Source organism: Gymnodraco acuticeps, unplaced genomic scaffold, assembly GCF_902827175.1.
Source record: "Gymnodraco acuticeps unplaced genomic scaffold, fGymAcu1.1, whole genome shotgun sequence".
NCBI lineage: Eukaryota > Metazoa > Chordata > Actinopteri > Perciformes > Bathydraconidae > Gymnodraco > Gymnodraco acuticeps.
Genome location: NW_022992052.1, coordinates 17501 through 29828, shown reverse-complemented (window position 1 = coordinate 29828; position 12328 = coordinate 17501). Strand labels below are relative to the sequence as shown.

Here is a 12328-nt window from a genome sequence, read left to right as displayed (position 1 = left end):
TGATCTGACTCCATTATCGTCCAACAGGTCCCATGTATCGCCTGGAGAAGCAGACGGAGCCGAATGTGTCCGTAGATCTGGACGCTACGCTGGAGAGCCAGAGCACCCTGGAGTTCTGCCTGGTCAGAGAGAACAGTGAGTAACACCAGGACATCAACACCTAAACTGACTAGCCTCTCAATGAATAACCCCACAGCTTCTCTGCACCTCTAACCTGACGGTGTTCAGGCAGGATTTCACATCTTGGGATAGTTTGGAGTAGAATCGTGTTTACAACATGTCTTCAGTGTCTCTCTCCTGCAGGCCCTTATCAGATGTATATTTGTGTAAAAGGTCTGTTTATAGCAAACATTGAGGTCGTTTTTAAGGACCTCGCAGTGGTTACAGTGAGTGTGTTTGTAATGCAAGATAAACACTTCAAGATGAGAGTTTATTTGATCGGCCGGACAGTGTAAACACGTCCTGCATTTTATTCAGCATTTCTTTCACCACATTTTATTCTGAAATAGATTTATTTACATAAATAACCTTGCTGTGTTTGTCTGTTATTGTATCATCCACTTGTTATTTATCTAATCTCTCCACATCTCCATAACAACACAGAAGAATCATTTTGTATTCATTGTGCAGCTGTACTTCTCCATCATGGGTTAAAATAAGTGGTTTTTGAATGATTTCCCTTCTGTCTCCAGGCTCCAGAGGGGAGGAGAGCTCAGAGGAAGACCCTCCTAATGACAACTCCAATGTGCAGGACATGCTGAGCAGTCACCACTATAAGTCCTTCAAGATCAGCATGATCCACAAGCTGCGCTTCACCACGGATGTCCAGCTAGGTGCGTACTGCTCTCTGAAGGCTGGAGCACTCTTTTTGATACATGACGCATAACCGTATAAGTAAAGTGCACAGGCCTTTTGAGTTATAGCTCAATGCTAAGCTAGTTTGGTAAACTTTGAGGTGGGGATAACCGGTTATTTAATCAAAATCACGGATCGTGTTCAAATCAATATCGCAATGACTCTAAATAATAATGATCACGCCACCAAACACACATTCAAACTAAAGGAACCAGCCTGTTTTGAGAGATAGATAGATAGAGAGAGAGATAGAGAGATAGAGATAGATAGAGATAGATAGATAGATAGATAGATAGAGAGAGAGAGAGAGAGAGAGAGAGAGAGAGAGAGAGATAGAGATAGATAGATTAAATCAATGCAAATGATGTCGGGCAGGCGGCAAATTAGCTTTGTGTGTGATCTTCAAGGTGATTGGTTGTACATAAGATAAGTTTAAAATGATAAATTACATTACATTGCATTTAGCTGACGCTTTTGTCCAAAGCGACTTACAATAAGTACATTCGACCAGGAAGACACAACCTTGAAGAAAACAGAATCATATAAGTATATCAGGTTTCATAGAGCCAAACATTTCAAGTGCTACTCAACTGGCTTTAGGTAATCCAGTCCTTTATTGGTATAAAAGTGCTTCGTTAATCGTTCTAACGCTCGAAGTGGAGTCGAAAGAGATGAGTTTTCAGTTTGTTAAATCTAAGGGGCTGAGCATCCACAGTATTTTGCTTACATTTTATTTTTGTTAAATGGTAGAAAATAGACGTAATGTGACAAGGTTAGGATTTTGAGGCACTGTTGTTATCATGTGTTTGATATATTCTGTGTTTCTTCAGGCATTTCAGGAGAGAAAGTGGAGATCGATCCTGTCACCAATCAGAAGGCCAGCACTAAGTTCTGGATCCGTCAGAAACCCATCTCTATCGACTCGGACCACCTCTGTGCCTGTGACCTCGTGGAGGAGAGAAGCCCCAGTGAGTGCAGCTGAAAGAGCTGTATATGATCTCGTTATTGATCACAGCAGAAATAATCTCACTGTCCCTTTCACTTCTCCACACATGTTCTCAACACATCCAGCAGGGACTGGTTTTACACTCAGACAGGTTGTGAGGACACATTCTACAAACCATAATCAACAAGAGTTTAACCAGCAATTGGCATTCTGATCCCCTGCTTTCCATTTCCATTATTTTCAGGAATGAGTCCCAAAAACCATGAAATGAGTTAGCATTTCACCACTTCTTGTTCTTTTGTCTCAAAGTCAACGTGTTTTCTCTGTCTTACAGGTCATGCAATATTTAAATTCACTTATCTGAGCAACCACGACTACAAGCCGCTCTACTTCGAGTCTGATGCTGCTACTGTCAATGAAATAGTTCTACGGGTGAGTTCTTAAGATAACTCTTATTTCTGTGTCTAATGAGCTGTTCCAGATTACCTTTGAAAAGCACAGCTATCAATTAAACACTCATCACCTACTCTACAGAGCTTTAGAGCAAGTCTCAGTCTGGAGCCACACGAGAACGAAAACAAACCGAATTCGATATCAAAAAAGTCTTCCGTCCAAACGCAATAGGCACCAGAAACGTGTCCCTTCACACGAGACCGCTCGACCCGCTGGAGACGCTGTAGTACATATGCCGGGCCTGTAAGTGGCGCTGTACTTCCGCCACAAAATACACCAAAAGCAGCGAAGAAGACTTCCCGAGCGTGCATGGTGGCCATGGTTGCCCTTCTGTTTATTCTCCGCTGTGGACGCTCTGGCTCTTTTTCTCCCTCCCCGAGGCAAGCGTTTGCTCCTGCTGTGATTCTCTCCGGTAGTCCACCAGCAGATGAAAAACACCCACCTCTCCGCCTCTTCCAAGGGACGAGGGGACCGTGCGGCAGAGTTTCAGTCGGTCGACAACATGTCCCTTAAACTTTCAATCTTCCAGACAAAATTATAAAAAGTGCCGGTCAAAGGTCTTCTTTGTTATTTATTGAGCTTTAAAACAAATGAATAACGACTCTATATAATAATATAAGAATAATACACGGAGTCTCTCTTTTCCTCCCCCTCTCCTGGAAGCCCGTCAGTATTTTCGTTATCAGGAAATGATCGTATAGGCCAGGGCGTAATCACGGAGCCGTTTGGCCCCCCAGAGCGTTGCGTCCACAGATCTACCCACCTTGGGACCCGTTATCGTTATCTGCGTTTCCCTGTCGGCCTCGTGTGGACGAACCGTCTATATGATGGAGAACTGTAGCGGATACGACCCGTATCGTCTCCGTGTGGCTAGGGCATCAGCTTCTTGTTTTGATTTCACATTTGTGTTTTGGTTCAGTCTAACTTACTCATCAGTGACAGTTCAAACAGCAGACAGCTGTGTTCAGTAAAAAAACTCAGATTAACCCACTTTGCCTTGCTTGGCAACTGTATTCTTGAGATATCACAAATCACCCATCAGTAATTATAGAGTTAAATCCTATTTATTTGTATTTGCATACGTTAATATACGTTTAAACTGTAGACATTATACATATTTTGACATTAAACTTTCCTTCTCAGGTATAATTTGAGTTATTAGGTCACATATCTCTCATTGGGTTAGGTAATTCTCTCTAGTCTAATAATATAGACATGCAGAGCTGTCTGCCCTGCACTGATGAGAGTGAATACTGGTATACCGCTCTCTGGTATGTGATGTCAAGTAGATAGTGTAGAGGAAACTTCTATGTAGCAATGCAGTGGGAGTCACCGACTCATGAAAGAGACACGGGAAGAGCAGGAGCTTTGATGTCAAACACTGATGGTTAATTTAGGAGCTTCGGCCGGAGGATTCACATCACAAGTCCAAAAGCCAGAGGTTCTGACTTCACGGTAGAGTTGCCACGTCAATTCTGGCGCGCCTCTCTCTCGTTGGCCCATTTAACTGGTTTCGCAGAGAGTGATCAACATATTTGAGAAGATAGCCTAAACAGCTGGGAACACTGAGTTACTTGCGTCTGACACTTATGGCCTCGAAGATTTCACACCTTGGAGTCCACAAACACAGAGAAGGAAGTGTCCCAGTGTACCCACAACAATAAACCATCTGTGACCTAGGGTTGCCCGGTCATAGAATGGGAACAACAACATTATGGCTGAAGCAGCCTATCTCCTTAAAGGAGATAACAGACGTCAGGGTTGGTCATGCACGTCATATCTAGGAGTCTAGGACAATTATTTCCCTAACAGATAGGAAGTCGGAGACATTGATGTTACAGAGTCTTGCTAAGTTTGTTTTGACTATGATGGAAATTACTCAAGCTAACTTTTTACCCGATTTAGAGTGGCTGTGATGAGAAGAGATGGACTTACAATGTGACTGCACACTTTAATTGAATTGTTCATCTTCTCTTTGGCCAATCCTTTCAATGAATACCTTTTTGTAAGACATCAGATCCAAAGTTCTAGAATCTTCGTTTTGTTTCCAGTCATTACGCCAAAAAACAAAATCGCTAAAATATATCTAGATATGTGCTGACATGCACAGGTAAACAATAATGGCAACTCCTAAAGAGGTTAGCAGAGAAGCTGCAATAGCGGCAGTGGCTCAGTCAGTAGGGGCTTGGACTGGGAGCTGTAGGGTCGTCGGTTCAAGTCCCCCGACCGGACCTAAATATGGAGTGTGGACTGCTACTTGGAGAGGTCCCAGTTCACCTCCTGCCCTGCCGTGGTGCCCTTGAGCAAGGCACCGGACACCCCCCTTCCCCCCTCACTCCCATTGCTCCCCGGGCGCTGTACACTAGCTGCCCACTGCTCCTAGTACTAGACTCCTGGTACTAGGATGGGTTAAATACAGAGAACACATGTCACTGTGTGCATGTGCTCTGCATGTGTGACCATTAAAGAGGGTTTCATCCCTCCCAATTGTATTCTATTCTAAAATCAGAACTTGACAGTATTTCTTTAACTCACCACCTACTTAGTAATGATGTTTGAATTGGGGCCGTTCATCAGCAGCTGTAATCAGTGTGGGCCAGTCCGATCACAGGGTCGTGTGTGTGTGGCTGATTGAGGTCATTTTGATGATGTAATGTCTCTGTTGTTTCATTGCATTTTTGGTCTTTTTTTTTACCAACTGTTTCTTTGTAGGTGAACTATATCCTGGAGTCCCGGGCCAGCACGTCTCGGGCTGATTACTTCGCCCAGAAACAAAGGAAACTCAGCCGCCGGACCAGCTTCAGCTTCCAGAAGGAGAAGAAGTCCGGCCAGTAGAAGGACGAGAAATGCTTAGCAACATAGACCGATGCTATAAAAATAAAATAGTAAATGCAAAAACGAGGCCTGTCTCTACACAGACAGCATTAGGCTACACGCAGCAAAGTGAAGACTGATAGGTGGAGTCAGAGTACGTGTCTCTGCTTCAGATGAACTGGTTGGAGGTCTCTGAAACTCCATGGGTGAAGATGGTCAACGAGCAAAAAGAAATGATGGAAAGAACCAGAGAATTGCTGGACAGAGTTTTGGCTGCCATGTCGCCGTCAGCTCTTGTTCTTTAACTGCCTTTTGAACATAGGCTGCCTCCCCAGGGATGGATTTGTACACCCAACAAAGAAAACCGAGCTACATGCTAAACCTTTGAGTCTGTCCTGCATCTGTAACAGACCATTTTACATGACAACGTGAAAGGAAACCTTCACATGTACTGTACATAGACATTTTACATGCAACAAATGAAAAAAAAATTGAAATGAAGACTTCTTGTTTGTTTATTTTTTAAATAAGGTCAATCCCTTCTTCCTTGAATCCTTAACAATATGTCCACAGTTCCCCCAGCTAAAGGCTAAAGGCTAAGGTCGGACCCAGCACATTGTGTGTTTCATTGGAATGGTATCAAGGTTTTTTTCAGGGGACGCTGTGTTTGTTTACAGTTATAGTCCTATAATGGGTTATATTAAGGACAACATACAGGTTCATAGCTTACATGAATACAGAGCACACTTGTATTTAATATAATCCAACATGTAAGGTCAATACTGAAACACTGAAGACCTTAAAACTAGATGTTTGACTCGGAGCCTCTCCAGAAGATTTGCCCTCGAGCTCACATAAGGGTGCAAACCACTCGTCTCATGTTATAGCCTAATGTGATTAAGGGGTGCTCTTGTTAAGTTTGCAAATCATGTAATTACCACTAACGTATTGCTGTACAGTGACTGCAGTCTTTGGGCTCCTGGCAAGGGGGACATCTTTTCCTAATCGTTCATAAAAAAAATAGCCCTACATTCATGTATTTTTATGTTTCACCAACAGTTTTATTAAGAAACCCCCAAGACCAGTGGTTGAAGGTAACTTAGTACATTTACTCTACTGTACTTAAGCACCATACTGAGGTACTTTTACTTCACCTGAGTAATTTCCCATGATGTTACTTTACTACACTGTCAAGGCATTTTTTTAACTTTTTATTCCACTACATTTATTTTACAATTCTGTTTACTAACTACTTTGCAGGTACGGATTTATAATACAGAATATAAATCAACAACAACAAAATCAGTATGTGGTAGCTACTATCAGGCTACCCAGCAGTAATAAGTAATTTAAATAATCCCATCATTTACCAAGTGCAACATTGACATGAATGCGTTCATAATAATAATACGAACATGTTGTATTTTTAAAACTGATATGGGCCATACTGGAAAATGTGTACTTTTACTTAAGTGTACTTGAAGTATATTTTGATGCCAACACTTTGGTACTTTTTTTAAAAACCTGCTCTCTTGTAGATCTACTTTTATTAAGTACCCAATCTGAGTACTTCTTCCACCTCTGCCCATCATTTGCAAGTGTGAGTGTTTACATGGAGGTTCAATGCGGAGGCTCCAGACGGGGGGGCTTCTCCACTGATCGCTCCCCGGATCACAATCACCTCCGACAGCTCCACCCATGATGACACACTAGCTGGAGAACCACAATGCAAACATAAACACAGCAGCAGCAGCTCATGTGTTGCATTGGTTCGTTGATTTGAGCAATTTCGTAAACATGCAAGTCTCCCTAAAGCTGTGAAAAAACGGACACAGAGGAAAATACAGCTCGGTGGAATCCAACTGCTAACCTCGCCTGGTAAGTTGATTACTCGGCTAGTTAGCTTAGCATTAGCAGTGTGTGTTTAGGCGACACTTTATAGACCTTTGTTATCCCAGACGGTGGGATAACGTTATTACAGTGACTTAGATATACATTCAGATATAAACTATGCATTGTAAAATAAAAAAGCTAACGCTCACAGCTTTGCCCGTTGGTGTCAGTTGGTGTTTGGTTTCAGGCGAACGTTAGCTTGCTAGCTTGTTAGCTGTGTCGTATTGCTAACCTATCTTCAATCAACGGTCCGTGTAAACAAAAATGGCATGTTTAACCTGAAAGTTGGCCATATTTGTACTCTCTGTAGGCTAATTTTGACTTATATGAGTAGTGTTGTGACCATTGGATATAGAGAGCACGAAATGAAAGGGATTGCCTCTATTGTGGACCTTTTTGTTTTCGATCCCAAGTCCCCTACATCTTCCAAATCGACCCAAAATGTATCAAAATCAGTTCACAGAGAGTACACATATGGACATGTTCTGTTTTAAACTGCCATTTGTAATGCTGTATATGCCAGAAATGGACTCGGCATCCTCAACAACCCCCATAACCACTCCAAATGGCACAATAAATGTTTTAACTATTGTCTCCATAGGCTATAATGGTAAGTAATGCTAATGTGTGTAACAGCTATTAGCTTACGTTGGTTACTATACTTTTTCAATACATTTTGTAAATTGTTTACGCCGCTTTTTACTCATAACTCATTTATTACGCAGTGTACTAGTAGGTTAAACCGGTTATAATAAACACAGACGTTTCGAAATAAACGCATTAATATGTCACTTGTGGTTGTCAACTTGTCATACACTGTGTATATATATAAAGGTGTTTGTTTGAGTAAACAATGTCATTTTTAAATGGAGTTGTGTGAGCTCTGCATGACTGTATCTTAATGCACTGCCACATTAAATACCTAGCTGCCACTTATGTGTTTAGATGTTGATTTGTAATTTTTACTTTTTTTAAGACTGATTGATTCACTTAAAAAGAATCACTAGGTTATCTGTAATCCCACAATACCATTCTTCCCTGGCTAAGTCACACAGCACTTCCTCTCAGACTGTGGGTATGCATCCATGTCCTTTCATTGGATTGCAGACCTTATTGCTCAGCCTTGAAAAATGCAGTGTATTTTCCCCATCTGTGATACTAATCTTAACATAGAGGTATGTGAGAAGCTCAACTCTGACTGGGTAGGAAAACATCTGGGTTTAGACTGTTGGCTAACTCAACAGTCATTTGAAGATGTTTGTTCTTCAACCTGAGATACACTAATATTGAATCAGCCAGCCTTTTGTTGACTCTCTCTGTGTCACAGCTCAGAACAGATGACTGTGGTAGTTAAGGCCATGCTATGCAGGAGGCCTCTGGTATCCAGGCAGCTTAAATAAGGTTCCTTTCTCCGTCTAAATCCTGCCCTGAATGTTTATTATCATGCTGCTAAATTGCTGTAAGGCCTGCTAAATTAGGTTCAAAATTATAACCAGTATATCCAGTTGATATCAGAATTATTGTGCAGCGTATTTATTGTATTGCACTTAAATAAACAGAGCCCTGCTTTCACCTCTACATACCTGCAATTGTACAACATGAGGGTCACACCCTACATACCAGATCAGGAATGTATTGCAATATGTATTGAGATTTAAATAAAATACAGGAATATTACCCCTTTATTTGTAGGCTACATGTTAAGAATGAACCACTCATGCACTTGACAGCACAATTATAATGTTATATTACCAGGATAGAACATGTTAAACTCATTCAGACAATGACATTTGTAAACGCATTGGTATGTGAATGGAGATACCACAGCAAAAAGCAGATGGACCTGCTGTTAGGCTATGATCCAACAGATCAACAGTATATCACCTTTCCCCTCTGGACTGTAGTTGCAACATTAAAGGAAGACATTCACAGGATGCAGCTGCTGGGTGTGTCTGCAGTGGGATGATAGCTGTCCAAAAGTTAGGGCATGACATCTGGATCACTGGCTGGTGTCTGGCTCTTTAGGAAGGGCTTCATTTGACACACAGCAGAGCAGGTCAGGTATGGAGTCATTACAATTGTGTTTATTGTGCATCCCCGTGTTGTGGCATATTCAATTAATTGTTTTGATGTTCTAATCTAACTCTTCAGTGCATGCCTCCCTTTGTGTGCAGCAAGCAGGAGAGCAAACCGTTTTTTTGAGCGCAGTGAAGATGTTGTTTTTGAAAGGTAATGCCAACAAATATGGATTGAACATCATGAACTTTTTTTTGTGAATTTGTCAATTATTTCATAGCTCTTGGGCTTTTGGAAAGGTTTGGATCACATGTGTCGAAAAACAGTCATAAGCTGGAATCTAATTCTAAAAATCGAATCATATTCACTATCAAGCCTATTTGTAAATGATAGCCTACCCTACGCTTCTGTCTGCTTTGTGTGCAGATAAGAAAGCAGGAAGACAAGTACTTTAAAAGTTTAAATTCAACATCAATGCCAATTCCATAGGTCACAGTTTTGATATAAACACATTTTAGAGAACTGACAAAGCTTATGATCATAACATCAGATCTGACAGCTCAATATCTGTATGTGTAGATTAAAAAGTCCAGCCGTTAAAGGAAATGGAAGCGCACATTTAGCTCACCTTCATTTCAGGTAAAATCACCCTTCCAAGCATCTCTCTCTCTCGTTAAAATGTTTAACCTGTCACGGTGCTTTTGTTGCAGAACGCTACGAAGATGCCTGAAGTTCGGGAACTTTCTGAGGCTTTGCCAGAGATGCCAATGGACCCAATCACTGGAGTTGGAGTAGTGGCCTCTAGGAACCGGGCCCCCAGCGGATATGATGTGGTGAGTTACTGAACTCACGCCAAGGGCTGGGCATCAATTAGTGTTTAACAATTCTGTTAAATCTGCTAGTTAATACCGCTTTTAGCCATTCTAGATTCAGTTTCTTTCCAAGAATCGATTCACATTTTTCAGTCTATTTTCCATTTTTTTCTACGGCGTGAGCTCCGTAATGTCCCGCTAACTTACGATACGTCCACACAGCAGCTTTAAACAAATCTTCCAACGCTTCTCTGCACATTGACTTTGAATGGGGTGACGTCACTTTGCCTCGCTTTTCGCCGAACTGCATTGTGGGGGAGCGAAGCGAAGATTTCCAGGATTTCCAGGATTCAAAAGTTGAGCAATGTTCAACTTTTGAAGCTGAGCTGGAAGCGTCAGCCAATCAAATCCCGTTTATGCAAATCTGACAGTAGAAGCTCTAGCCAATCAAACCGCGTGTAAGCAGGGAGAACCAGACCGCAGTTCATTTCCTCATATTCCAAACGAGAAATTACGGTAGCAAATCACCTGGTTCTTTACGACCAGAACTATTAACGGGATACAAACCGGAGGAACCAGGCATGGAGGGAGGAGGCAGAGACAGTGGGTGAAACTGGTAGGTTTTCGCCTGTTTGGGGAGTTTTTATATATATATATTGCTCGCATAAAATCCCCGGGGTTTTTTGCTTTGTATGTCGGGGGCGGGAGATTCATGTGATTGGTTGTTGGTTGCAAAAAATCCCCAAGCTTTCAGACTTCCAGCTCCAAGATTTTCAAGATTTTTTCAAAGCTGCTGTGTGGACGTACCGTTAGACTTTATGCAGCATCCAGGGAAACAAACTAGGAAATCCTCCTCACTCCGTCCGCTCGTCACGCCTCACAGGGCGGACTCCTGAGCTATTTTGAATCGCGAATCGATTGTGAATCGAATCGTGACCCCAAGAAATCGAATCGTGACATTTCCTGAATCCTGCACCCCTACTGTTTTTACATGTGATTCCACTTGAACACATCATCATAAGGTTGTAATTTAGCTCCGCCCAATTCAAACGTTTAACTGAATAGAGCATGCTAAGGGGACAGGGAGGAAAGGTGGATGCTCCGACAGGAAACAGCTGTTGGTGAGACAGAGCTGAGATGAGCAAAAGTGCTACAAAAATAAGGCGTTCAATTCAGCAGTTAAAAGATATTAGCTTATATATCAGAATCAAGTTTATTGCCAGGTACGTTTACACATACAATTGACATCAGGACAGCAGATAGCTTGCACATCTTCCGGCGCAGACTGAAAACTCATCTCTTTCGACTCCACCTCGAGCGATAGAATTACTAACAAAGCACTTTGTACTAATAAAGGACTGGCTTACCTAAAGCCAGTTGAGTAGCACTTGAAATGTTTGGCTCTATGAAACCTGATGTACTTTATGATTCTGTTTTCTTCAAGGTTGTGTCTTCCTGGTCGAATGTACTTATTGTAAGTCGCTTTGGATAAAAGCGTCAGCTAAATGCAATGTAATGTAATACAAGGAATTTGCTTTGGTATCTGGTGGTGTGAACATAAACAATCTAAAAAAATAAGTTGCAAAGTAGGTAAAAAATAAATATATATATAAGGATAATACAAATTAAGTATTTTTAAGAAACAATTTAGCATAAAAAAGGATGCTCAAGACAAGTATTTTCACCAAATGTTAATGTAACTATACAAATAACCTTAAAGCTAAGAACTATAAGCATAAAAGCCATTCAAAGAAATCAGATGTGGTTATTCCAGGTGGAGGGAAAGGTGGACGACCAGATATTGTTACCGTTGTTTCAGCTTCAGTTCGACCTCTCTGCCTCCAGGTGTCCACCACCACAGACGGCCTGGACGCTGACCTGTGGAAAGACGGCCTCTTCAAATCCAAGGTGACGCGCTACCTGTGCTTCACCAGGGTCTTCTCGAAAGAAAATGTAAGTCCTCTCCTCTCACCGACCTGCATGTTACAATCTTACGTCATACATGTAGCATTTGAATGATTTGATCTTCTTCTTCAGAGCCATTTAGGCAATGTTCTGGTGGACATGAAGCTGATTGATATAAAGGACACTCTGCCTGTTGGATTCATCCCCATCCAGGAGACTGTTGACACTCGTAAGTTCTCAAGTCCAGTCGAAATACACTGATAGCATCGCTGTGTGCAAAAACTATTTGCCTGAAAATAATCCAAATGAAGTCATTAAATTCCCAAAGATGGAAGAGCTGCTGTGTTAAAATGTGTTAAAGTTCCCTATTATACTGTTTTTCATCAATATATTAAAAGTCTCAGATATATACAGAACATGTCGAAATACTAGGGATGTAACGATACCAAAAACTCACGGTACGATAATATCGCGATAACAAATCCACGGTACGGTATTTATTGCGATATTGAAAAATGATTTGGAAATTTGTAAAAAATGCACTTGACAAAATGTTCTTTATTAAATAATAAATCTGATTTGTACAGCGATTTGTTATCGCGATATTATCGTATTTTAGTCGGATAGTAGTATT

The 12328-nt window shown here is 41.4% G+C and overlaps 2 protein-coding genes across 5 annotated transcripts in view; both read left to right on the top strand.

Annotated features, from left to right (window-relative positions):
• Nucleotides 1-5569, top strand: part of mapkap1 (MAPK associated protein 1) — a 33949-nt gene extending 28380 nt beyond the window's left edge. For both annotated transcript variants that reach the window (XM_034202023.1, XM_034202022.1), the window contains 5 exons: nucleotides 28-135; nucleotides 693-833; nucleotides 1686-1823; nucleotides 2136-2233; nucleotides 4967-5569. In XM_034202023.1, the coding sequence (XP_034057914.1) occupies nucleotides 28-135; nucleotides 693-833; nucleotides 1686-1823; nucleotides 2136-2233; nucleotides 4967-5089 (608 nt within the window). In that variant the 3' untranslated portion in view covers nucleotides 5090-5569. The remainder of the gene's footprint in view (nucleotides 1-27; nucleotides 136-692; nucleotides 834-1685; nucleotides 1824-2135; nucleotides 2234-4966) is intronic.
• A 1096-nt stretch (nucleotides 5570-6665) lies between these two features.
• Nucleotides 6666-12328, top strand: part of LOC117536918 (multivesicular body subunit 12B-like) — a 20589-nt gene continuing 14926 nt past the window's right edge. The window contains exons 1-5 of one of the 3 annotated variants that reach the window (XM_034202016.1): nucleotides 6666-6946; nucleotides 9136-9190; nucleotides 9688-9810; nucleotides 11635-11742; nucleotides 11827-11923. In XM_034202016.1, the coding sequence (XP_034057907.1) occupies nucleotides 9700-9810; nucleotides 11635-11742; nucleotides 11827-11923 (316 nt within the window). In that variant the 5' untranslated portion in view covers nucleotides 6666-6946; nucleotides 9136-9190; nucleotides 9688-9699. Of the gene's footprint in view, nucleotides 6947-6997; nucleotides 9023-9135; nucleotides 9191-9687; nucleotides 9811-11634; nucleotides 11743-11826; nucleotides 11924-12328 lie in introns of those variants that run through there. The other 2 variants (XM_034202017.1, XM_034202015.1) reach the window with 2 other exon arrangements.